Here is a 27,108-nt window from a genome sequence, read left to right as displayed (position 1 = left end):
TAATCCCAAGGATTGTTTGCATCCAGCGCTTCCACTGGTCTCTCCTCCCAGAAAGACCCTATGGAAGAAAGGAGGATTTGGTGACATTCATTAGTATGACAGGGAACCCCCTCAAAGATAATGCAACAGATACAGGAACTTGAAGGATTAAAAAGATAAATACATTGAAGAAAAGAAACAAACAACACTTCAAATCACTATGCTTTATTAATACTTCGGAAACATCAGATCCTACAGTGAAGAATTCTTATCCCCACTTGTTTCCAATCACTGCTTTAAAACAATTTCTTGCAATATGCAAATAGATACATGAGGCACCGTGTGAATACAAAAGTGACGATACAAAAAAAATTAAACCTCATGCAATACATACATACATATATATATATAATATGGCGATGTAGGATAATACACACAAGCACTATTAGAACAATCCATATAAATGAACATACAATATGCATAGCATGTAATGATCAATGACAACAGGTTTCTGAGCTGTGCTCAGAACCAGTCAGTTTAAATAAGACTTTTAAGATACTAGAAACTGGTTAAGCCACAGCTTATAAAACCTGCTGTGTTGCAGCTTTTCTGCTCAGAGTCACAAGTGCAGATTAACATACAAAATAAATAAAGACTACAGTTCTACAACACTTGGCTAACAGCTCCTACTTCAAAGTCACTGGCCATTCTTACTTTCATTCAAGGTTCATCAGCCAACACAGTGGCAAGAAATGTGCCTAAAGCAACAGTTCTGCTCTTAGACTATTTTAATACTGATAAGGACACATTTTTATGTCAGCAGGAGTAGTTACAGAAGTCTAACTTACCACTAAACAAGCAAAGGACTGAAGTTGTTACACAGAGCAGACACTGAAGAGGTACACCGGCTGAGAGGCTGCTTAGCCACGCGGTGTGCTGCAGCCTGTCTGTTCAACTAGCACAGGAAAGAGAGAAATGAAGCACTGAAGAAACTTGGAAAGCTTCCCCCTCCCGCCCCCCCAGCAAACAGTGCAAATGTTTGAAAGCACAGACGGTCTGCAGGAACAAGAAAATAGAGACAAGAATACTTCTCAAGTCCTGTATCCACAGTGAGAGCTACTCTTACCTGAACAAAGCTCAAGTACTCCTATGTAATAGCATGCAAGTAACAGGATTTTCTTCTTAACCATCCAATACTGGGCTATGCCAATAATAGAACAGTTGCTCTAGTCTCTTACCTTCCTAGCTGACCTGGTACTCTCTACGCTCTTGGTGTCGTAGGCCTCCAAAGATCAGACTACTTCAGTATGAACACAGATGAAATTAACAGAGATGAAATTATACAGAGGCAACTAAACCGACTTAACAGCCATCAGGGTTTACTGCAGTGATTTTTTTATTTTATTTTGGGGGGGGGGGGGGGGGGCGCAGGGGTAGGAGAGGGAGGCTGACAGTGTAAAAGGCCATAAAACGTAGAAGAAAAAGAAAATTGGGAAGAGAAGGAGGAGGAGAGAGAGCAGGACTGACTTTAAGAAGAGGATGTAAGAAATGCTATACTGGCAAAAAAAAAAAAGTTGTAAAGTTTTAAGCCTCAACAAAACTAACAACTGGCTACTACTAAACATGACATTCCTTCAAACACACTGAAGAAAAAAAAAAAGACAGTAGTATTAATCATCCAGTATTAAGCAGAATGCCTTTTAACAAAGTTAGAAAGGACAACATGAAAAGAGAAGCCACAGCATCTAATTGTCCTGAGAAGGTCCCTCTAAGACCTCCCTAGTTTCCTAGCTATTATCTCTTTAGCCTTAGATACCCAAAAAATAATTCCTTAGATAAAAGGATAAGTACTTCCTTCAGGGAGTGATCATCCAACCTTCCAGGTCCATCTGCCGAGGTGACAAACCCTTCATGTGCGAAAGGTACTGCCACACAAATGCTAACAAACCAAGAAGTGATCAACTAGATTAGGGAAGACTGACGTTCTTATGCATGGGTATCCAGAACCACTTAGTCATCTGTAAGTTCAGTACTTGATATATGAGTATCTCCTGAGAATTAGTAATCAGGTTAATAGTTAAGAGTATGATTACAGAATTACCTCTCAACTGGAGTAGTCACAAAACCCACATAAATTTAACTTTCTAAGGAGCTGAATGTATCTTCTCTCTTCAGACTAAAAAGCACGTATCAACAAGACATGAAACCCTGACTGAGAGGAGTTTGTTAACAAAACAGAGCAAACATTACAAAGCAGCCAAATTTATTTGCTTAAAACAGTGGTTTTAAGCTGACAGCACACTGCCAACTCTTCTATGTTGCATTTTTTTTATTCCATTGTTTGCATTCCAAGAAGCTTGAAAACATTTCTTTCCCTATTGATTTTGTCCTCTCCTAGTTGACAAAAGCTGCGTCTTGCTAAATTTCTGTGCTGCCAACACAGCTGTCTTTTGTTTATTTTTGTGTGCACCAGCAGCAGCATGCACAGCTTGGAAAACACATTAACTGGCAGCACTGAACAGCTTGCGGGGAGGGCTCATGCCTGCTCCGGCTCTGGCGGGTCACGTCAAAATTAAGGTTTAAGTGATTCTCTCTCAAAAGGTTTTGGCTTCCTGTTCTATTTGTAGAGATAAGGTTATGACAAGAGCCTATCGTTATTTTAGGGTATTTTAAGAAGTGTCTATGACAGATATGTGTGCAGATTCGCTCCCTCATGTCTCCCTCCATTTGATTACTTTTCAGCTGACATGACTGAAATCAATCAAAGTAACTTTAAAGAGAAATCCATTAAATATATTAAAACCAAACAAAACGCATGCAAAAAAATGACAGGCTTAGCTCTTAGAGCTGTCACCACTAGAAAACAAATACTCAGCAGGGCTGACTGCTTTAGTGGCAGGAGTCAGGAAAGCAGGGAGGACCAGCCTCGTGGCTTGGTGCTCTCAGTTGTACAGGTTATGACGGGCTTGGCAGAAAACCAATCCCCTTCCAGCACAACTGCAACCATGCTATACCTGCCTTTAGAGAGAACACGCAACTTTGCATAGATTAGGAAGTTTTACACTCATTTGAAAACTTTTTTCTCCAACCTTTCCTGAAAGACATTCGAGCCATCAGTTGTTTGCTCCTCAAAAAAGGTGAGCAGACCATTACCTCCCAGGAGGATTTAGTCTGACAGCACAAGCCCAACTGTAAAAGGGACAGTAAGAGAACTAAGTATGGAAATTTAATTCAGGCTGAACTAGAGATAAATTACACATGAATCATCTGCAATCTGCTCTGTTGTGGCTAACATTCCCCCCACCTTCTCCCTAAAGCGTTTGCTTGATTCTCCAGTACTCTAACAACAGAAATTACCGCGTCTGGTGCTATGCATTAGGTGTCTGCATCCACGAGAGCCCAAGTAATCATACAAAGAGTGGAGCTGCAATCTTAATTTAGGCTTTAAGCACCTCAATTAACTGATTCTCTCCTTTACATATTGAGGGTATTTGCTGCTTCCTTAAAGCTACGGCTTTTTGTGCAATGCCATTTAGAAACACCTATGTTCCTCAGCCACTTGTTCTGGAAGCGCATTTTTGCTTGTTTTTAAAGGACTGCTAGAAGGGAAGTTTCAACCCCAAACAGCTGCTTTAAGCTATCAGCTGAAAATGGGCTCTCCAATGCAGACAGCCAACTTATCTCCAGAATTCAGAAAGCAAGAGAAGCACTTTTCCCAACATCCAACAAAAAATGGAAATTTTAGTGGCTTTTCGTGACAGAAAGCTAATAGCACTGGAAATGCTTATAAAAAGAGCAATATCTCATCTGACTCTGAATTCAGATAAGTGTCTATTAAATGCTATTAAAGTCATCACTGTGATTAACAGTATTCAACTGCCAGCTCTGATGTAACTACTCTGTGCCCAATTACTCATCCCGTGAGAGCTTACCAGCAGCACCAATTCATTGACACACTTCATGGCATTCGCTCACGGCAGCAGTTGCATAGTGACCAGTGACTGCGTATACCCAATGCTCCCTCTTAGCACTCCCTTCCACGTAAAGATGTTTAAAAAAAATCCATTTAGTAGCATTAACATCCAAGGCGGTGCTGAGGGGTCAGAGTAAGTCACCTAGGATGCTTTTATTGTGATTTCTTCCCTGGCTGAAGACAGAGTTACCGCATCTGAGTGCTGCCTTTTTAATGGGTGTGTTTCTAATTCTTCCAAGCACTGGTATTTCACTCTAAAGAACTGACATTTGTAGCTCTATTTTCCAGCCCACTTCCTTTTTAAAATAGGCATTAATAATACTTAAATGCACTCCTGTCTCTCTCTTTCACTCCTCCATCACTTAGAGGGTGGATTTTGCTTAATCTCCCTCTGTTCTAAAATTTTTCCTGCCTTTCTATCCTCTGTATTATTAAAAAAAAAAACACATAACAAAAACAAAAGCAATCTGTAAAACTGTAATCTCATCTATGTCACACCCTGAAGACTTTACTGTCTTAGGCATATTTCTTTGCAGGAGGGGGTGGAGCAGGGAAGGAAAGAAAGGAAGAACTATGAATTACCCAGAACGACAAGGACTACATTGTATACCCACTAAGCAGCATGACTAAAGCTGGTTTTCAATCAAGCACAATGTGAGAATTTAAGAATGCTGTGTTTCAAAGATGCAGGCTTCTTCAAAACGTAATTTTTCTGGTGCTGGGTGCTAAAGTGCAGCAGCAGACATCCAACTGAAGTCTAGTAAAATATGAAAATATTTTTTCATTGAACATTTGTCTTGAATCCTTCTGCTAACTTCTACAGCCTCATACATTTTGACTAGGCTCAAGCATTGGTTTTGATGAAGGCTCACACCCATTAGAAAGACAACAAGGAGACAGGCAAATCAGTCAACTGAACACTGGTAGACAAGTCTTAATATACTGTAGATGACGCTGGGAAGGCCTGGAGAGATGAGATCATTCTCTCACCACAACTACATACTGTTGAAACCCAAGGGAGAGAAGGAAAACAACAGAAGAAAAAAAAAAAAAACACCCAACACCTGAAATCCAGGAAATTTTAAGAGGAGTGATAAGAAAAGCTAACGTAGCAGATTAGTACTGCAAATTAATAAACTAAAATACTAAACATAGCACCATTCCATATTTTGGAATATTTAGTTCAACTTCATAGTCTTCTGCTAGAGCTCTTACCCGTCTCCTCGCCACCCATGCTGGTGAGGCTTCTTTTAACAGGATTATGCATTATAGCTGCTAGCTACTAAAAGCGATAATAATGTCACAAGGGAAACAAATATTGGAGTTTTCATGCCAACCCAAGGATGGTAAGACCATCCATTGCGATTTTCAATAACATTTTGAAAGCTCTCTTCCAAAATCTGTAGTTGTGTCCTTTCTCGTACTTTCCTTACTGACTTACAAGTCAAAACTTTGAAGTATTTTTTCAGTTATAAAAAAAAAAAAAATCTATAGTTTTTGATCAGACTGTCAAGAACAGATAAGGTATCTCCAAAAGCAATTCTCCCTCCCCAAACAGTACATTAAATCAAATTTTACTGCAGATGACATGCTAAGACTTATTTATTCCACTGGTAAGATACAAACTGCTACTTTCAACCTGGTTACATCTCCTACAGATCTGACTAGTCTTTTTAAAGCTAGTAAGAAGTCGCTGAAAACTGGAGAAATATTTTATATCCCTTCTGAAATCTGTACTCATTTCCAAAGGTTACTCCTGCTCACAAGGATCAAAGAAATGATGTACTTGGTTATTCAGAACGAAAACAACTTCTATGCTTTAGAGGAGAAATTCTGCATTCTGAGATTAAGAATTAAGTTAATGATTACCACAGGCAGCTTTGTAAAGGTGTTTTACTTTTCTCCCATTTAAAAAAATATTTCCAAATTTGATAGGGCATTCTCACACGGCTGTAAGCCTTTAGTGAAAGACTGTTTCTTCTGTATTGCAAAAATGCCCAAAGAGATTAAAATAAAAGGCCTATTACAAAGCATTTGACTTTTTCAGTTCCTTCCCTACTTCAGGAAACTTGGCAAATTTCAGAAACTAAACTATACTATGAACTTACTGACATTTCATAGCTCCCTTCATGAATACAATAGCTTCCCCCTCTCCTGAAAACCTCAGATAGCTGTGAAATCAAACAATCCTGTATGAATCTTACTATACTAACAATGAGAACTCTATTTCCGAGACACCAAGAGGCACTAGTGGTCATCAGAATTTAGCACTATTCTGAATATCTGGGTTACAAATCATAGCAATGGGAGATTAATCAGGATTATGCAGGACTGAAGGCTTCCTTAACTGAAGTAGGTTCACTACAAAAATTAACACCTACCCTACCAGGTTACCCTCATAGAAAGCTTTCACCACATATTTTAGGACAGCTAAACCTAGGATGGAAAAGTGGTTACAACCTTCTCAGTGGAAAAGCAAATGTTCAGCAAAACGACAAAGTCATTATCTGGGTTGCTATGCAATGAGATGGTAGCTCACAGAAGAGACGCTGTGTTAAACTGTAAAATCACCCACAATAATCTGGCAAAAGGCTCAAGTCACCCAGGTAACTGCACTGCCCACACCAGCTAACGGTTCAGGGACAGTATGGACAAAAGCACACTGCTGTTCTTGCCTTTGTTTAGTCATCTCAACTCTTCTACCTCCCTAAGCAACACTATGTTTCAACACATTGTGATCAACGGGCCTGACATATTGCAATGCCATGTGCTTCTAAATTAGGCATACAATCTTGCTGCCAGATGTAAAACATTTCTTGTTTAGACGCAGAAATTACTAACACATTTGCCATTGAGCCTTCAGATCTTGTTGAGTTCTGCTAGCCAGGCTAGCAAAGCAGGATAAAACACAGCCAGGGGCTCTAGCATGTAATGGATCTAACAATTGCAAAACAAATAAACATTCATTAAGACTCTTTTGTCCTTACCTTAGATTCACATCTCCTTAGAAAGTTTAGATCCTGAAAATTTACAAAATATGGTCAAATCAACCATGTATTAATCAAAAACTCTTACTAAAATGTTTCTAGTTTGTGTTATTAAATTTTCTTGTGAAGGTTGGAAGTGTATGTCTTTTAAAATAAAAATTGTGATAAATCAGATTGTTACTTTATGATCAACTAGCTAGGGCTTCTTGCATGTGGCAGGGTCAAATCACAGTAAGCATAGTGAGGCTTTTACTATAAGCCACGAAACTTGGCAACAATGAATGAGATGTTTTTTTGAAACCTAGTTCCCACTAAAATCATTCACAAAAGTGAAAGAGTTAAGTGCATTACACATTAATATTAATGAAATAGAAAAGTCACATTTTAAAAACACTACAAGTTGGCTCACCAGAGGATGACAGGAAGCCAGCAATCCTTGGGTGAAACATTTAAGGCACTTGAGGGTAGTCAGTTTTTAAAACCAGGTAATAAAGATACAGCCACTTTAAACTTCTACTTTAAATAAAAACCACAACAAAATAAAGTAACACTGCAAAAAATTCCTCCAACCATGAAGTTCAGTAAACAAATAAACACTTAATATTAAAATAAAATTCTCATTTGTTATAGTACGCATACACACAAAAAAAGGAGTGGCAGAAACAGAGCATATTTAACTGCTAGAGCATACACACTGTAAGGATCTCTCTCATGTAAAACAGTCCTTTCTTTTCAGGTTGCCAGATAGCTAATAAAGTGTGTTTGTTAGAGAGAAATAATCCAGTGCAGTTAAATGTTGGATTCCAGTTTACAAACCAGAGCATCCCTGAAAGCAGCTGATTTTCTAATCATTCTTGCTTGGGATATTTCTAGTTAGCTTTCTTGCTCTTTCTCTAGAGCATTCAGTTTTATTTTCCCCTCTCCATATACACAAAATTAAATGTCTCTGAAGAAAGAGGCCACATCATTCTCTTAACATCACCTTTGGTACAAAACAGAAGCAACTTACACAGCACAATAGTGTGCTACTTCTGGTCACCCAGTTCTCTCACACACCAAGCCCATTCCTACAGACCACACACACAGTAACAAGCTTTTCTTTGATAGTGACAGCCTCTCTCCTCCCAATTCCCAAAGTAACATCACAATTAAATATAACATATAGTATTCTTCTTAAGCACTAATTTAAACTTTCACTCAAAATTCACAAATGGGTATTCTCACCCACTAGCTTATATATATATGTTTCTTACCACCTCCAGGGCAGAGGGAAATGACCGGCAGCCCTGGGACACACTTTACAATTCTGCTCCCAGTGACAAAATAGCTGTACAAATCTCCATGTCTGCTCAGTGGTGTTTGAAGGGAGGGGAAGAAAAGGAAAAGACAAATGGGAACTCAGTAAAAGGAGTCTTGGCTTTTTGTTAAGTGTTCGTCCATTTGTCATTTCTTCCTGACACGTTTTGCCTACTGTATTAGAGGCTTCTTCAGTGGAAAGCAGTTCCTTAACTGAACTTTTTTGAATGTGGTGGATTTTGTCACTGTGTGGCTGCTGCCTCACAGCTGAGGAAATTAAAAGGTGAGCCCTGAGCATCATCACCAGCCCCAAGGCTCTTAGTGTCTCTGAGACAGTCTGCCAAGATGTCCTGTGGATCCCTCAAGAACACCACTAGAACAGTGATGTTGTCATTGGATCCGTTTTCCTTTGCAGCAGCCACCAGTCTTTCTGCTGCTTTGAGACCCACTCCTTTGGTTTGCATTAAATGATCTAGGACCAAGTCTACAACCTCATATGGCTTGATAGCATCAAAGAATCCATCACAGGCTAGGAGCAAGTAATCTTCAGAACCAGTCAGCTCAAACGAATCTCCATCTGCATCACCAGAGATGTAGGGTTTCTGGCACACATCACCTAAGACAAATGATGAAAACAAAGACTTTGTTACTTCAAATGTAAATAGTTCTTCATCCACACCTGCTTTCACCATCCTAAAGGACAGGTAGATCATATTCCAGAGATACCTGATGCAGGACCAGGGTAGTGAAAAGCTATGGAATAAGAAGCATGGAAGGGTTTTGTTTCCTTTAAGAACTCTTGGGGCCTACCTAAATCCAGTAATTTCTAAAGAGTTAGTCTAATTCATGTCTTCCTAATTTTGCATGGAAACGAAGGAAATTCTTTCAAAGTTTATTCTCTTTGAAATATATTTGTGGAAGGAGATATTCAGGTCTTCATTTTACAAGCACACCTCTTGCACAGCCTTCAGAATGCTATGAAAATAAGTTATTCCTTAGCTATCCAGATATACAGCAAAACACCACAAGAATCTGTTTGTTGTGCTTAGTTCATCAGTTTCATAGACACTAATCAAATATGGGTTGCTATTGATCCAAATAGTATTATACAAATTTTTACTGATTTGCTTCTAGTCATATATTACAGTTATCTACTGTACTTGTCCAAGGTCTGTTCTCTTTTTGCCTTATCCTGTGAGCAGCAAAGCAGCCTCGGTTAGTAAGATTCTGGAATACTACAATTGAAGCGCCCTACGTTGATGGATATATGCTATCTGAAGGAGGATGTGGTAATCTGATTTAAGAGCTGCAGTCAGGAGAAAGATAAAGTGGATCAAAAAACCACAACAGACATTTAGACACAAATATAAAGAAAGCTAGATTAACTTTTTTTTTTTTTTTTTTTTTTTTACTTTCTCCACTTTTACACGTGAAATTCTCCAAGTTTGTTAAGCTACTGGAGAATAACACAGAGTCAGAGACATTCCAAGGAGCAAAAGCCTAAGTATAAAATTTGAACTGTCAAGGCTAGCATGCAAGATAGATGGTAAGAGTGGTTTACTATTCAGTTGATGCTGAACAAAGTGTTATTTATAGTCATACAGTCTCAGATGATGCATTTTGATCAAATTTAACCTGAACTGTACTAATTCTGATAGTTTAATCTTACCAATTGCTCTGGAGACAGCTAAGGTACCATTAACCCGCCAGCAGTCCATATAGGTTACACAGCCACCCAGAGCCTCAATACGTGCTCTCTCATCCTGAAAAACAGTAGAATACAAATTTTATACTGAGAGTCTACTTGTGGTTTACTGACGTTATTGTTAACCATTCAAATAAAAAAGACAAAACACAAACCCAAGCACTGCCTTAGCTTCTGTATTTATAGCATGAATATAGCAAATAAACACATATCAGAACCTAGTTCAGAAACACAGACTTAATACGATTACTGGAAACAATCCACCTACTTCCCAAATGTGTCACAGCTTGTCCAGAAAAAAATCATAAATATTAAGTTTCTGTATCGTCGTGTTCCTTTCCATATGAAAGAGTACCCTTCCTGTCGCTTCCTTCTATCCCATACAGCTGGGTAAATATACACGTTTGGAATAAAAGACAGGACAGCTAGGCTACGTCACGATTAAGTGTTGTGTTTGCATTGATACTACTTAAACTACTTCACTTACTACAAATATTCATGCTATGAAGGCAGATGGTCACACAATGCTATCTAAACTCACAAAATTCCCACCAAATTTCGTGTAATAAAATTCCCGGCTATTTAAAACATATAGGAACTGCAATATACTTTAAGCTGGTTAGGCTAGCAGATTATCATTAGCTTTTGGATGACAGTATAGCATGTTATGGAAGTCTTATGTGCTAGTTATGTTAACATTTTAAATAGCTATTAATCTCAAAGTCCATTTATAACAGGCAGTTACAAACAAAAGAATCCTGTGAAAGTTTTCTAATTACTACAAATTTTGAAGACAGTCTGAGTAGGAACTGAAGTCAAGCCTGCCAGTACCATTAGTACTTGGTAGGAAACAGCTTTTCAAAACACAGGAGTAGATGAAAAAAAAAAGTCATTCTGTAAATCCTACCACACTACACAGAAATATGTAAAGCACAAAACATTTGAAACCTTTTGGAATTGAGCCTGCTCAAGAGATATTCTGACAACACACACCCACACACAGACTTACTTCTCTCTCTGGTTTGTGAGGTTCCATTAACGTCACGGCATTTCCTTGCTGGACAAGCATTACCTGCGAGTCCCCTAGCCATGCTATGTGTAGCTTGTTCCCTACAATCAATGCAGATACACCTGTTGTACCACTCCGCAGCCTCTGCAGAAGAAAGCAGGTGTTAGGTGAATATTCAACAAGCTCTGCTTGTTGGCAAAATTACAAACTTAAACTGAAATGCAGTACAGTTGTCCTGTGATCATAACTCAAGTACCTGAAAAAGGTACAAGATATCAGACAGATCTGAAATAAACTATTTATTCTAGCACACAGATAGCTGGTACTGACTGTTACGTTGTTCCCTCTCTGCTCTTAGTTCCCAGACTGATCAGTTACTGCTGAACAAAAGATAACTAAAGAGTTCACATTACAAGCACTGTTACAATACTGTTACAATTACTGTTACTATAAACCATCCTTCCATTGTACAGATTTGGAGAAAGAATATTCATCATACCACCTTGATTCAAAGCAGATGGATAATACTGAAGAACTGAAGAGTCTGTTCTAGATAATTTTTATAACTGTGGAATACATTTACATCTTGCTGCCACTTGTGATATTGAAGTTATGAAAAAAGAGGAAGATGGCAACCACACTATCAGAAAAACAGAAACCTTTTTTCCAGGTATGGAGTAGGACAACAGAACACCTAGAGACTAATTCTGGCAAAGAGGCAGCAGTGCTCTCAAATAATTGGTATGTCAGGAGCACTTAAACCACTAACACTTCTTTTCAATCCCTCATCTCAAACTTGCAAGCACTGTCATTTTGCTTTTCCTCAAAGAAAGAAATAACTTGATTAAAATAAAACCTTTTCACATAGCATAATTTCATAAAGAAGTCAGCAATTCAAAGAAGCTATACTGCCAGAATTTTCTGGATAATACTGTGTTGTCCAACAGTTCTTGCTGTTATTTGAATACAACGGAATTAATCTCTACCCACTCACCTCTCTTTTGGCTTTGAAAAGAAACATTTCATCTGTCTTCTGGAAAGCGCATTTCAAGGCCTTTGCTGGATTCTTAACAATCTCTTCATGTAGCCCAACATTTACATGTAAATGGGTTGCTGAATAATTGGCAGCATCCACTCCACCATGGCCGTCAAATACCGCAAAGTAAGCGCGATCGATGTCATCCTTTTGTGGGGAAGGAGGGAGAAGAAATACAAGTGTTAAAAATAAAATAGTTCCTAAAGCAGTACCAGCAAGCAAGCAAAGGTTCTCTATTCTGAGCTTTCTGCCATATGATGTTGCATAGGTAAAGGCAATTTAAATCAGTTTACCCATGTGCTAAATGGATAAAATGGGTAATTTACAGGGGCATTATTTTTCTTTGTTGTTTGTCATTTAATATCTTTGAATATTTTGGAATTGAAACAGCAGGCACTTAGTTATGTAGTTCCACTGCCACTTCATTCATTGGCACTTGTCCTTGTTCAACTGCTGTGCCGTTGCCAGTCTTTTTTTTTTTTTTTTTTAGTTAAAACCTATCAGTTACCTGAGTCACAAGAATATTACAACTCCAGCAACATAGCAATAGGTAACTTCCCATCTCCCTACATCACTTACAACATGAAATCCAATGTCCTAAGATGTTTCTTTTTCAGGGTACTAGTTAGCCCCTAGCAAAAGGAGTCCGTAAGCACTAGCTCCAGCAGACAAGATATATACGTTGTGGCTACAAATTCTTACCATTTCCCAGATCACCCAGCACTAGATCACCCTGTTTATAGGAACGTTGAAAAGCTCACAAATTGACCTCCCCAGTTTTGTCCAAGACTTACTGATAAACCAAAGAGCTGATTGAACTCCGGGAGCAAAACATGTCGGTCCTCCATTTTCCGTCGAATGTTACGGATGGCATGGATGGAAACAAGCAGGAACCGCTTCAGTGGTCTCAGCGGTGGCAACTGCTTCTGCCATTCAAAGCAGACATCCCGAAGCTTGTTAAAGAAGCAGCGCTGCAGTGACTCTCCATCCAGCACTGACAGCACAAAGACAAAACAGTAAGTTGTGACTCATCATTTACCCCATCTTTCCTTCAAGTTTCTCTCCTTACAGCTGCGTACCCATATCCAGCACTCTGCCTCTACAAACTCTGCAATAATTAAAACAGGCTCCTGAGAACCATGTGGAAAGAAAGTGGCAATAATGGAGAACAGGGTACCATTAAGGACAAGAAAAGCTTCTTGTACTTACTGGTTGTCTTTCAAAAAGAGGCTCATCTAATAGGTATCTACATCAAAAACAATCATAACATGGATCCAAAAATCAGTCTGGTGAGCTAGACATAAATGTGATTATTATGTAAGTAAAATGCATAAGGTATAGTGGTAGGAGTACATCCCTACAAAAAAAAAAAAAGATCAAGTGGGCAGAAATTCCAACTCAACAGATTGCTGTTCTCTTTGACACAAGGGCTGACAAAATATTAGCCAGGCTTTGGGTCAGGCTATGTCCTATTGAACCACTTCCACTGAAACATCAAGGAAGTCTGAGAATATATTTTATTGAGGTCAATAGCTCAACTCATAGTTGAACAGAATAGAATCAAATTTTAAGCTGTTGTCTTTATCTTTTTAAACACACAGGACTGTAAAAGCTAGAAGAAGAACAGAAAGACAGAAGAACCTCTCTGCAAATTTCCTGCTTTGTCATGACAGAGCAGAACCATAAAGGCCTACTGAGCATAGTGTGAAAAGCTCTAGCCAGACACTCAAATCCTTTTCTGGATAGATCCAAAAGATCAATTAATCCAAACTTATTGTTCATCAGACTGAATGATTTGGTTTTTGGCATTGTGTCTAGCTTTGCAACATAGCATCTCTCAGAATAGATAATAATTTGAAGTTCTATTATTTATGAACCCCGCCTCAATGCTAAATCAACTAACTCCAAAAAACATTGAAAAGATCACCTATACAGCAAAAATAATATGCTGGCCACTAAAGCATTGCCTGAAGAACTGCAGTGCATAAACTATCTTTTCTATTTCTGTTTTATCCTTACTCCTACTAACACTGCTAGCATTAAAGCTTCCTCAGAATTTATTTTGTAACTTCTAGCTCTCAAGCATTTCCTTTCCTCAGCAATGCCGGATGGGCATCTTCAGATGCATCTCTGGGCCTGGAGAATTGAAAGCTTTAGCACAGACCTTTGATTAGCAGTCATGAAATGTTATCCAAAATTACTTTTGATTTGTTCAATATACAAATACGAGCTGGCAAGATATAAAAACTTTTAAATATTAAGTCATCCCATATACAAATATAATTCAATAGGACAGCACCCTAAACAGCCTTGTCTACAGCTATTAGTCAAGACACTTACAGGTATATACTAATACTGACCAGAAGATTCTAACATATATTGCTGTTTAAATATCAAGCTTGTGAAATTTGACATAGACTTTAGTACCTTAATGCCAGAAATTTTTCTGCGGTGCACCACAAACAGTAGTATTCATACAGCTACACATACATACCTTACTTGTATATAGCCACTTCTCTTTCATTCCAAGAACGCTTTTTGCCAGAGTTATTGCAATGCAGGAAGAGAGTCCATAGCATGCTGTAGCACAAGGAACATCTTTCTTCCTAGCTGTACAAATGCACACCAGTTCACGTGTGCAATAACGTATTACTGCTGCAGTTCACATAAATATAATTACATGGGAGTCAATAACAAGGCTCAACAGAGCGCAGGATGCTCTGATGACCAGTTGCCAGCTGCTCTGTGAAATATTTGTGCTGAAAAACTACAGAATTATCACATGTGGGTTTCAATATGTCATTCCATATTTTCCTATATAGGTTGTGTAGTACCAAACACACTACTGAAGCACACAGTGACAATACAATAAGACGCAACTCCCCCTGATGTAAGGAAAAAGTAAAGAAGATAGTTGTGTATCACTTTTGAGAAGGGAAGATCTTACTGTGCTTTATGGTTGTTCCTGCAACCACAATATAGAACCTCTGTTTATGGAAGAACAATACTTCAATGTCCTTTAGTTTCCCCTGCCCAAAGTCATGCTCTAGCACTGCTGCCCATACCTTTTTATTTTCTAACAATTGCAACGATCTAGTTGCACAAAGCTCTTATTTTGTCCACTCCTCATCTCAAGCAGCATCCTCTCCAGGTTAGCTTAGGACTGAAGTTGGGGCAACCGCTCACAGACCAACACGTAGAACACAGAGCACAGATACCAGTGAGACTAACCTCAAAGTGATTACAAGAGGCACCCAGGAGAATCTCTGAAGGCTTGGAGAACATACAAGTGGGTCGCAGTCAGGCATGCTGAGGGTCCAGCCCCCCTGGGGGGCAGCAGATCCCCTGCCTCCAGCCCAACCCCACTCCCCCTGAGAATCTCCCCTTGGGAATCTCAGGAGGCAGAGAGACAGTGTATGTTGTTTAGACCCCAGCCGAGTTGATGCGAAGCTAACTCTTCTCATGCGCAGTGCTGGAAACTCACTAAATCTCTCCAGACATAAAAAGGCTACAACATTAGGCAAGGGAAGAAATATTCAGGGTGCTGCAATATTTACTTGTGTTTTCCCACCCCATTTCAGGTTTGTTACTTTATGAAGTAGGCTTCTCAAAAGTGTTGTGTCCTGGCCATTACCAGAGCTCTTCTTGGAGATGCATCCTCTGTGGCACACTGAATTCCCTCAAAGTCATCCCGGCGCAATGGAAGGATGAGGATTTCCCCTTACAGGATAGACTTGTTGTCAAAGACCTCCCTCGTCTCCATTTTTTTTAATCTTCAACTGCATCCTGCTCCATTTACATTCTCGTCATTAGGACTGAAGGTTTAGTGAAGCCTAATGTTAAGCACTTCAGCATGTAAATGCAATATGACCATCTGTTAGAGAAGGCTCAGACCCAGTACTCAATCACCACGGTCTGTTCACTCCCTGATTTAGTCAGATAGGAGAAAATGCAAGCATCAGGTAAAAGATACATGATTCAAATTCTTCATAATCCCATCTTCATAAGAGAGGGCAGGGAGAGGAGAGGGAATAATTGATAAAACACAGAGACCTGAGAAACTTGTCAAAAAAAGACCTTTAGTTTTAAGATATTCAGGTTCTGGAGGGCCCAAAATCTGGTTTCCAAGAACAGACAAAGGCAACGTGGAGTACATGGATGAATTTAAGGTGTTACTGTGGCTGCTCAATAGCAACTGTGATGATGCCAACATCAATGTATATGTATAACTAGTTAAAGTCAGTCTACCAGAGGAGACGGGGCACTTAGAAAATATGAGAGGTTATCAACTTCAGTTGCAAGTTCCAGTAGTTCATTGAGGAAAATAAAAGTTCTTAACTAGTTCAGTTCAGGAAGCACTGTGGACATACTCAGTCATTAATTATTTTTGGGAAGAGAAACACTCTTCCCTTTCCAGAAAACCAACCCACATAATCAGTCTGTGGCTCCTGACACCATGTTTGCACAGCTACCTTTTATTCCACAGATACCCAGCAGGAGCAAATAAAGTTCTATTCGCTACTGTTTGCAACATAGCCTAACCAAATGTTCTGGGAAACATTTCAAAACACTGAAGTCTTCCAACAGACAGCCTCTGGGAAAACCACAGAAGGAAAAAGTATACTTACAGGTGAACCTTTCCTCATCTCCTTCTCCCTCCGTTTCCACACTTTGCTTCTTAAATTCAGTCAAGTCTGTTCGGAGAACTTCATCAACTGCAGCATGGATCAATGATGCCGCAAGAAGTGGTGAAAAACCTCTGCTGGTAAGAAAAGGAAGGGAAAGACAAAATACCATTAGCTTAAATTGAGCTACAACCTCACTGTTTATGACTGCTGACCTCAGCCCAGAATTAGAAAGCATTATACACAATCGACAATTCCAACTTTATTGGTAAACTCGTAGAAGAATCCATATGTTTGATATTTATTCATACAAATGTTCAGTGCGATCTTCAGTTAGACAAGTGCTTTCTCAAGAATGCAGAGAAGTGCATGAATCACGTTTTCAAACTGTTGCCTCCCACTTCAGCCACAGATGGTATGTATGTTCAGCTCTCCGATGGGAATGGTTACCTCCAGGTCCAGTCTCTGAATGCAACATTTTCTTTCTAATCACTCCAGAACACAGCTCACTTGCAGCCAGCTGTCTCACCACAGTCAGTGCAGAGATCTCTGCACTGTGGCACACATGCCTCTCCGAAATGTTTACTTAGGACTGCAATTCCCTTCCCTCCACAAGAAAAGCCACGCTCAGTACTAACCCAGAAACCCGTCACGCTCAGTTTCTCCTGACTGGAAGTTCTCCAAAGAAATCACCTGGGAAGAAAGCACAAAGGGCTGGCACTGGGGACTAGGCTAAGAAGAGACTCCAAGACCTGATATTCAACTGAAGCTTTCAGGTGAGCTTCTAGAAGACAGTAACACTACACAACCTACAAACTCTCCTTTTTACTCAGTGTTTTACACAAGCTATCTGCTTTATCAAAACACACGCTTGTTACAGTGCTTCTGATCTGTGAGAAAATAAACTCCATCCAACTTTAAAGTGGGACTACTGAAAATGAGTCTTTTATATTCGCTATATTCCCATGGCAGGCACTAACAATTACAGTATGCGACACACATTCCAGGCATTTTCTACGAGCACAATGAAGAATAAGCGTGGACAACCATAAAAAGAATTTTATCTGTTGTTCATGGAGTGTTTGATGCCCACAAGGCACCAATTTATGCAACCAAAGCAAATAACGCATTAAGGCACCTGCAGCGAGTCAAGGACAAGCTGTTTTGTAGGGAAACATTTAAAAATTCCTGCATAAAACTGGCAGGCTAGAGAGTAAAAAACGGTGGAGGCAAATGGTCTCTGAAGAGGTTGAACAAAGGTAACCGATTTTGTGTGCACAGAAGAGAGGAGGGGAAGACTGCGAGCCGCCAGATCCCAGTGACAACAATCTGAAATGCATTTTACCATTGTGCTTCTGAAAGAGAGGCCTTGTCATATCCTCAGAGCCACGTACGAGTACCTCCTGTGGCAGCAAACAAAAAGTATTGTGTTAGTCAGCAGGCAGCTAACAGAAGCGTGTTTTGTGCTCCGCATTCGGCAGTGGTGATGGCCTACTTTAATGAGTCATTTCAGCACTTCAAATAGATGGCAATGTGACTGTGGTCCTTTCAGTGCTAGCTGCAGTCATATCATCACAGGAAAGCAGAAATTGGCATTATTTGACTTTTTTCTTTAAAGACTAATGCATTTAGCAGTCAGTTCCCTTCCTACTTAAAAGTAACAACGCAATACGATCACCATGACACCAACAGACAATCTTTTAAAAGGTCAGGCAAGAAATACATCTGAAATGGAGATGGCTAACAAAGTCCTCCTTCCTGTTTTCCCTAGTATAGGTGGAAAAGAGATGAGTATGAGAATACAAGCCACACAAACGCAATCAGATGCACAGATGCTGCTGCTGTAAGTCAGAAGCATTAGTGAAGGCAGGCTGCAGCTCCAGAAGTATGAAGAGAAGCAGCTATGCATTTAAACGCGCAGAAAGCCACAGCTTCAGCCACCTACAGATCTCTTCTGCTCTATGGGAGAAGAAATTGAAATCTAGCCTTGGTTTCCAGTTCGGCCCCAGAACTGATTGCCACTTCATAGGCTTTTCCTTTACAAAGCCCCAGTTTGCTGAACCAGGTCCCTAGAAAGAACCTTAAACAAGAGGCATTGTGCTAAATGCCATAATTCACAAGTCCCACATAAACCTCTACTTACAGGAAGCTTGTAACTAGGAAAAGGTTTACAAGTTACTAGGTCACATCCTTCAACTTTGTTCAGTTGCCACCCAGTTCCTAAGAAGGAAATCCAAGATTCCTCAGTACTGATACGCTTCATTCAGCTTTGCTTCCTATGCATTTCCTCTCTATCCTCCTTTAAAGTTTTACAAATGCAAACAAGGAAGGAAAATGGCTGCTTACTGGGATTTTGAACAGTGGGCAGCTGGTTCTGACAGACTGACACGAGGTAAAATAGAAGTTTGAAAAACATGACTCTAGCCCAAGAAGCCCAAGACTCCCTGCTGACGGGCTGGGGCAAGCATAACTTAATTTTCATGAATCAGAAGAAATACTGTAACTGCTTCCTAAGTGGGAAAACACCCGTGTTGGGAGGAAGAGGGAAGCTGGCGGGGTGTGTTTCATGGAAAGGAAGTTACCTTCTCCTGCAAGAGTCCCAGAAGAAACATGTCAGCCCCATTTCTATGACACATGCCATGCTAACTACTTAGCCTCAGCCCACACAGGCTGGCAGTAAACAGCCTCAGAATTTCTTTGCTACAGGCTATTTCTGTGTTAACAAAAAGGGTGTGTTTTGACCACAGCAAATATTTAAAAGAAAAATAATACATGTTGTAACAGTGGAGATGAGGCACTGTAGCTTCAACACCAGCTAAGTCAGAACACCAGTGGCTGGGGCAGAGAGTTCATATCCTCCAGCTACTCCATGGTAAAGTATAAGCCTCATTTTAAAGACTGGAGTACAGATAAAAGCATTAAGTTAAAGAGTAAAGTCATGCTTCTGCTAATAAATAACACAGATTTATATGCCATCCTCCTCCTTGAAAGATTCTGGACGACTGGACACATACTGTTCTGTTAAAAGGAACTATGTGAAGGTTTGCAAAGCTTCTGTTCATATCCATAACTTTGGGCCAAAATAAAGTTACACGCGGAAGCAGAAAGCAATTATGACATTTTGCATAGCCTCAACTTGGCATGAGTTACAGAAGTGCACTTTTCTTCTTGTTCACTTTGTTTCTCTACTGCAACACAATTTAGTTCTGTATTTTATGTCACATGAAAAGAGCAACTGTCACTGACCCATATACGTATTGTCCTTCGGAAATAAAAGACAATGCACACGGGTTTCTTCAGGAACCAGAAACCCTAGTCAGATGACTTCATTTGGGTCTTCAAATACCCCAGAACACCTGCAGTGAGCGTTGCAACCAGTTCCATTCGGCCCCACCAACGTAAGCAAGCCCGTTCAGTAGTATGCAGGACACAGCTGCATTTTCAAGGGGTCAGGCTCCTCCACCTCACCCAGAGCCTCAACTATGGCTGCGCTTCTTTCAAAGGCTTGAAAACACAACAGGCTTTCTGTTGTGCTGTGCCAACAGCTTGCGGCAGCTTTGAGGAAGCAGGGAGTACTGCAACAGGCGGCAGACTTCAAACAGCTGCTCTTCAGCACTTCCAGCAGAGGAGCAAGCTCTGTGTAACCTGGCAGAGGGTGGTACGAAGCCCCACGAGAACCTACCAAACACCCCACGTTTACACAAAGCCTGCTGAATTATTTACTTTTCTTGGAAGGAAAATAATTAACGCTCCCTAACACACGCTCTTCCATGGCAAAGCCAGGAAGTCTGTGTGCAAGGACGAGCACAAGAGATTACCGACTGCTGCCTACGTTGGATGATCGCTTGCCACCTCTCAAAGAAAAAAAAAAAAAAAGTTGCATGACATTCTTTCAAGATATTAAAGTGCTGCCACAGAACCATTGTACAATTTTCTCTCCCTTTCAGAGTATGCATTATATATAATCTATATACACACAGACATAGAGAGAAGTATGTACGTACAGGCTGTGCAACCAAGAGATGCTGCATCTGCTAGCAAACGCTGCTAGCTGAAGTCAGCCGTAGCAGGAGTGCAGATTTATTTCTGCTCCCATTTGCTACACAGGGTCTGCAACACCAGAAGAGCAGATACACTACAGCTTTGCCACTAAAGCAAAAGCTCATCACTGTGGAGTCAGTGTGTGTTTGCAGAACACGGCAGCCACATCAGCAAAGCTGTTTTAACGCAGGTCTGCAGATGCTAGCAGTTCTCTGTCAAGCCTCTCACGATGCTGAAATAATACCAGGTCACAAGTTCCCTCACAAACAAAAGCTGCTTGTATTCACTGGTTTCCCCCCCCCGCTACTATTGTGTCTCTCCCTGAGATTATTTATCGGGATATATACATACATACATATATGTATGTATAAAAATCTTGTCTCCTGTCGAGGAGAGAACATCTGAAATCCCAAAATGAATGGGAAGTCATTTCTTGTGATAATGACACCAGGTCTTTAGTAGATGAACACTGATGGAATTAAAATAAAAACAAACAAATATAATAAAAATGCATGTGCAATAAGCAAAATCTGCAAGTTCAAGGGAAAGATGATTTCACTTTTTCAAGCAGAGCCAAATAAATTGATTTAAACACCAACAAGTCACCAAAAAGTTTCCTCATCATCACAGATTTGATCTTGTTTTCTTCAGCATTTACTCAAGTTTTTTTTCTCTATTACATCGCAGGCTTCCCTATACACATACTTTCTTTTTGAAGGCAAGGTATTTATTCATTTATTTACTCAAAATTACTACTGAGAGTATCTTCTAACAGGGAAATCTCCTTGGCAGTTTTGAATTAAGAACTCTATTCTGAAAACCAACTTACTGGGCTCTAAATTAACAGTTTGTCCAGCCTCTATGTACTGCTGGAGGCAGGGCAGGACTGCCAAAAATGTTATTATGCATACACACATCCAGCATGAGCTCCACGTCTCTTCTGGCAGGATGACATACAGCTCGACAGGAGCTTCTGAAGCAGCAGTGGGCAAACCAGCTGCAACAGAAATCAAGCTGGTTTTGACCATCACCCAAAATTACCAGAGCCAATTTGTTAATCATTGACTAAATTAACTAGTAAACAGCAAAAGTGCTACATTCTTCTTGTGCATTAACTTTATCGAGGTTTCCAATTCTCACATGATTAATCATAAGCTAATGAGAACTCTGGCAGGAATGGCCTTCTCTTTCAGGAAGGCTGATGCACGTACCCTTCCTCTACCAAGCACGACTGGTCCCACAAAAAGCAGAAAGTTTGTCTGGAGACATTCACAGATGAAATTCGCCTTCCTGAAACAAATCGATCACTGACACTGTAAACATGTTCCTAGCAAGGAGAAGTATTGCTGCATCACAGTAACATAACGCTAAGTGCTAAAAATAAGAGTAAAGAAGAAAGTTTTAGGTGATTTTTTAAAAGCAGAGGTCATGGTAGCTGGGTTATTAGTGGTTTCTGGAGAGGATGGCACTAAAGGGAATTTTTAGAAGAGAGTGGGTAAACCAGAGGCAATGTAAATCTTCTCCCATTCACACTTGACGCAAACATCACATAAAAAAACCATCAGAACTACAGAATTAACTATTCTACAAGCAGGGAAATGCTGAAATAAAGACACCAGGGCAACACCTTGGGTGCAAGCATTACAGTGTGAAACACAAAGACACAAAACAGGATGCTGAGGCAACGAAGAGATGAAACATTCATTTGGGAGGGGTCATAACAGGAAGCCAGAGCTCACAACTGTTATTGTAGAAAAGTCTCCTCAAACAGGAAGCCTGCTGGAATTTCACATTGTTCTTTGGCTATGTGACAGGATGGTCTTACAAGTTTCAGCTCCTATCAAGGCAAAGAAGAGACTTCTGTATTGGATCTCTGATTTCACCTTGTGTTCTGTTTCAGTAAGAGTTCGTAAAATTTCAGGTTAATTTCTAAAGTTTTGGAAATAACTAATGGACTTTTCACTCACGTTATTGTTGTAAAACACAGCTCTTATCCAAGAGTGTGTTAATTAAAATTCTGCAAAGCAAGATTACTTAAGCCTGCCCCAGTTCTTCAGAGTTTTATGCAAGTATTTAATTCTGCACAAGGCAGGCAGTTCCACTGATTTAAGTTAATTATTCAAAGTAGAAGCATCTGCAAAGCTTCATTGTATTAGCAATTTAACCCAGGCCGTGAGGAAGCAGAAGTGGCTGTCTTGGAGTGCTAGCTACATTTGCAGAAGCAGTTAAAATAACTCATTTTAGATTCGTAAAGACATCCAAGGGGTTAGCTGGGCACATCCAACTCCTTCCACCAAAGTGACGCGTGCAGCCTCAGAGCAACAACAGCGCTCAGCAACCTGTTGTTGGACACAACAAATGTTCTTCCTTACTCCATTCTCTTCTCAAATACAATCCTGATCAGTGGCAGAGGAAGAATGTTTCTCCTTGTAAAGACACAAAGGTTTATGCCTTCAAGCAACAAGAAGATGAGCTAACCATCACCATGCTGTCTCAGGAGCTAAGGATATTGCCGGACTGTTATTAGCTGGGGCCGCTCAAGGCACACTCCACACACCCGGGTGGGTGTGACCGAAGTATCTGACAACGCAGAAATGCACCAATGCACCAAACTCAGCTCCCAGTAGCACTTGGATCTATAGAAGAATCCTTCATCATTACTAATTATCACGTACCAAGCTTCAATGCAAGAAGTCAGCAAGGTACACCTAACAGCACCTGCAGCGTGAGAGACCTGGCTATATTGATGTTGAATATTTGAGCATGCATATTTTCCACTGAGCTGCCATCCGTGCGTGCTAGGGACATTACCATGATAGCCTGCAACAGCACATCCCTGGATCTATGCTACAGTGACCTCTTTGGACCTTGCTTCCTAATCTGGCAATACCTGCGCATTGTTAACTACTTTTACACAAACATTTAAATGCCTCCTAAGGCTTCCATCCCCTTTTTTCTTTTTCCTTAAAACTTTAAGCAAACTTCTTTCTCCTATTTGTTTACATTCCCTCACCTATCTTTTATCAAAGACTTGGGGGAGTCAGATTAACTGCAAAGTTTATTTAGCCTTAAGCTGCATTTGAGTTAACATCTGGCAGTTTCTCACAAAGTCACAGACTTCAGTTTTGGTCCTTAGTTACGTGAATTATGAGAAGAAGGCCTGCACTTCCAAATCACTACATTCCTGTCTTGGCCTTGGTCTCTACCAGGCTCTTCCTCCATGGGTGAGAACTTCGCCAGCCCAGGAGGACACCTCAGGCTTTCTGAGATTGTAAGACAAGCTCTGTCTGCACTGGGAGTCCAGAACTGAGCTGCAAGCCTGTTGGGATGCCTACATTTGACACCTCATGCATGCTGTACTATGGCCAAGCGCATAGCTGCACAAATGGCTGATTCTCTGTTTTGCCTACTGGCAGCCAAGAAAATAAGTAAAAACACTAACCTGATGCACTGCTGTTTTCCAAGTCCAGTTTGTGAAAAGAAGCATAAATAAGATTTTTGCATTTTTACTCTGGGTTGCTTTCTTTTGCTGCCTTCCCCTTTGTTTGCATTTTATTTTTTTCCAGCCCGGGAATTCAGAAGCCCCACAAAGCAGACTGTCTAATCAGAACTGGCTGCAGGGCAGGTATGTGAGAAATGCAGCTTCTGACAGGGCCGGCCCCTTTCTGGGTAAACACCAGAAGTGACAGGTGAGATGAAAGCATTACGAAAACAATGTTAACTTGTTAACATGCATGCTAGAGAACAATGCAATATTATAGGCAGGTAACTCATAAATGCTATTATAAAAATCCCTACAGACTGAAGAATCTATCCTGTACCTCCACAGCCTCATACCTTCCTCTGAAGTAACTTTAAAGAGCTGCCTTGCTCCACGTGGCGGGTGGGTTGCCATGTGTTTGTTCGCGCCTGGCATCACCGTTCTTTGAAGCGCTGGCCCAGAACCTCTCTAGCTCCTGAGAGCTGCGAAGTCCGGCACACGACGCGTGTGCAGGCTCCTTGAGGAACGTAACGGCTGCAGTTTGTTTGGGAGCACTTCAGTCAGAGCACGAGTAACACACGGCTCACCTGGGCTTTACAACCTAAAAACGCACTTTTTAACGCATTTCTCATCTTTAGGTCTAGGCACACCGTGTAATTAATGTTATGCCTGGAGCATCTACATGCACTGAAGCGATTTGATTTTTTTAAGGCAATTTAGGAACTGCAAGACCACCTGCACCTTCAACAACAAGGAAAACTCCTGAGCGTCCACGAAGCCACCAGAGCGTAGAGCTGGAGACCGAAGACGAGCCTCACCTCCTCACCAAGTCCCTCTAACCGCCTCGGCCCCCAGCGCAGCCCCCCGAGCCCCTCCCGAGGCTTCCCGCAGGCTTCCCGCCGCCTCTCCGCCGGGCGCTCCGGGACCCCGCCGGGCAGGAGCGGCGCAGGGCCGGGCCCGCGGCCGGGGGGAGCCCCCCGGGGCCCGGAGCCCTCCCGCCCCGACCTCCCGCCGGGTCCCGGCCCTCACCTGCCGCCCAGGAGGCTCCTCGCCAGCTCGGCCAGCGCCCCCGGCACCTCGGCCCGGCTCAGGGCGCCGCTCCCCGCCGCTCCCCACGGCGGCGGCTCCCCCGGGCCCAGCGGAGCGGGGAAGTCCCGCAGGAAGGCGCCGAGGGGAGCCGCGGCCGCCTCCGCTCCCAGCGCCATGGCGGCGCCGCGCTGAGGGGCGGCGGGAGGGGGAAAAGGGCGCCGCGACGGCTCCTTTAAGCGGGGACGGGGCGGGGGCTCGCGGAGGGGAGGGGCCACGCGGGCACGTGGCCGGACGGGGCGGGGGCGCGGGGGCGCTAGGACCCAGCGGGGCATCAGGCCCTTGGGGGGGGGGGGGCGGGGGTGCTGCCGTTACCGCCTCAAACTGCGGCCGGGAACCGTTCCCCACACACGCACCCCCAGCTCCGGCACCGCACACGCCAGTATGCCACACGGGACTGCCTTCGCCTCAAGCCGGAATGTCCCAGGCAAGCAGTGAGGAAGCCCTGCATGCCAAACCCCCAGCCAGCCGGGAGCGCTGCCTCACCTCTGCCCTCGGCTCCTGGGGCACTGACAGCTACCGACTGAAAGGCACGCTGGGGGCTTCTCACAACTTCCATTTGTGTTAAACACGTTCAAAGCGTTTTATCGAGACATGAACCTGGATATTCGCTTGGGGAAGAAAAAAAAAAACAAAACACTTCAGAGCTCCCTGTCCGCCCCGCATCCGTGTCCTTAACGCTGCTTGCATCCCGCACCCCCTCCTCCATCCCCAAACGTCCGGACATGCACACGGGACAAGACTTCCAGACGGCTGCGGTTTCCAGCAGGTACAATTAGCAACAGCTTTTTCCTTCAGATGTTAAGAGCAGTAAGGCTTCTCACCTGGTATTAGAACAGCTTCCAGGGGTCACTGAAAACGCTAGCAAGCCACAGACCTCACTTCTTATTTTTTAAAATTGCCAGAGAGCTCTGAAAAGAAAGAAGCAGCACAATTAATGCTCTCACAACTTTATTTTTTATAATGGAACACTGCAGAGGGGATCCTCTAAGAATTCATCAACCTTGAAAAAGAGAGTGCTATTTATTACACTTTTTTTTTTTTTTTTTTTTTTGAGTGGGCTTTTAATTCAGTGATTGGAAGGTCGGTTTTGTGAAGCATCTGAGTGTTTTGAACTCCTGCTGAAATGGGTACGTATTTAACACTCGTGCCCAGCTGAAGCATCTGGCACTAAGTTAACTGTGTTCAGCAACAGAGACTGCTGAGGTTTTTAGAGATTCCAAAGTCATTACTGTCAAGGAGATCCTTATCCCACCCCTTCCCTTTGTATTCCCATGCTAAACTGCAGTGGCCTGTATCCTATTAGAAGTTCCAGGAAAGCAGGCAAAGCTCTGCTGAAAACAACAGCAGCCTTCCTCAAAAGCAGTTTGCAGGATCGGCATCTAAACATTGCTCTTCCCTTTGCTTCCTGGGTGAATCACGATTATTTTTTTCCAGATGGGTTGAGGGCCTGATGCCTAGATCCAGACTAGGTTTGGAGGACAAAAATCACTGAGGAGTTTGTCACAGCCTGACATAACAACTTGAACACAACAAAATGTTCCCAACTGAGTCCCTGAAAGCCACAGCAGGTTTTACCAAACGTCTACTGCTTGAGCCTCAGCCCCAGTGGATTTGGCAGAAGAAAATCTATCAAAATTCAAAGCAACTTCCAACTTTGTTCCTCACAAGATCCATTCAGCAGCATGAGTCTTGCTCAAAATTTATCCCACATACAATTATCTTTGGAAAAACAAGAAGTACATACTGTGCAGCCCGACAGTAGCTTCACATAGGGAAGACCAAAAAGTACTTTCAAAGACTGCTGGGAAAGCAGCCAAGAGGGAAAGCTGCAGCATCCTTACAACCACTCCTTACTGGCAGTTCCAAGAACAAAAATTGTTTTTAAAA

The 27,108-nt window shown here is 41.7% G+C and overlaps 1 protein-coding gene across 1 annotated transcript; it reads right to left on the bottom strand.

Moving 5' to 3' along the window:
• Positions 1–188: 188 nt before the first annotated feature.
• Positions 189–25,385, bottom strand: PPM1F (protein phosphatase, Mg2+/Mn2+ dependent 1F). The gene is made up of 7 exons (XM_035340299.1): positions 25,162–25,385; positions 16,614–16,744; positions 12,780–12,979; positions 11,944–12,132; positions 10,950–11,093; positions 9,905–9,998; positions 189–8,851 (listed from the first exon to the last, which is right to left on the bottom strand). The coding sequence occupies exons 1-7, from the start codon at positions 25,335–25,337 to the stop codon at positions 8,478–8,480; spliced, it is 1,308 nt and encodes a 435-aa protein (XP_035196190.1). The 5' UTR covers positions 25,338–25,385; the 3' UTR covers positions 189–8,477.
• Between the last annotated feature and the right edge of the window lie 1,723 nt (positions 25,386–27,108).

Source organism: Oxyura jamaicensis, chromosome 15 (assembly GCF_011077185.1).
Source record: "Oxyura jamaicensis isolate SHBP4307 breed ruddy duck chromosome 15, BPBGC_Ojam_1.0, whole genome shotgun sequence".
NCBI lineage: Eukaryota > Metazoa > Chordata > Aves > Anseriformes > Anatidae > Oxyura > Oxyura jamaicensis.
Note: the sequence above shows the minus strand (reverse complement) of the source record. Positions and strands in the feature narration are given on the sequence as shown.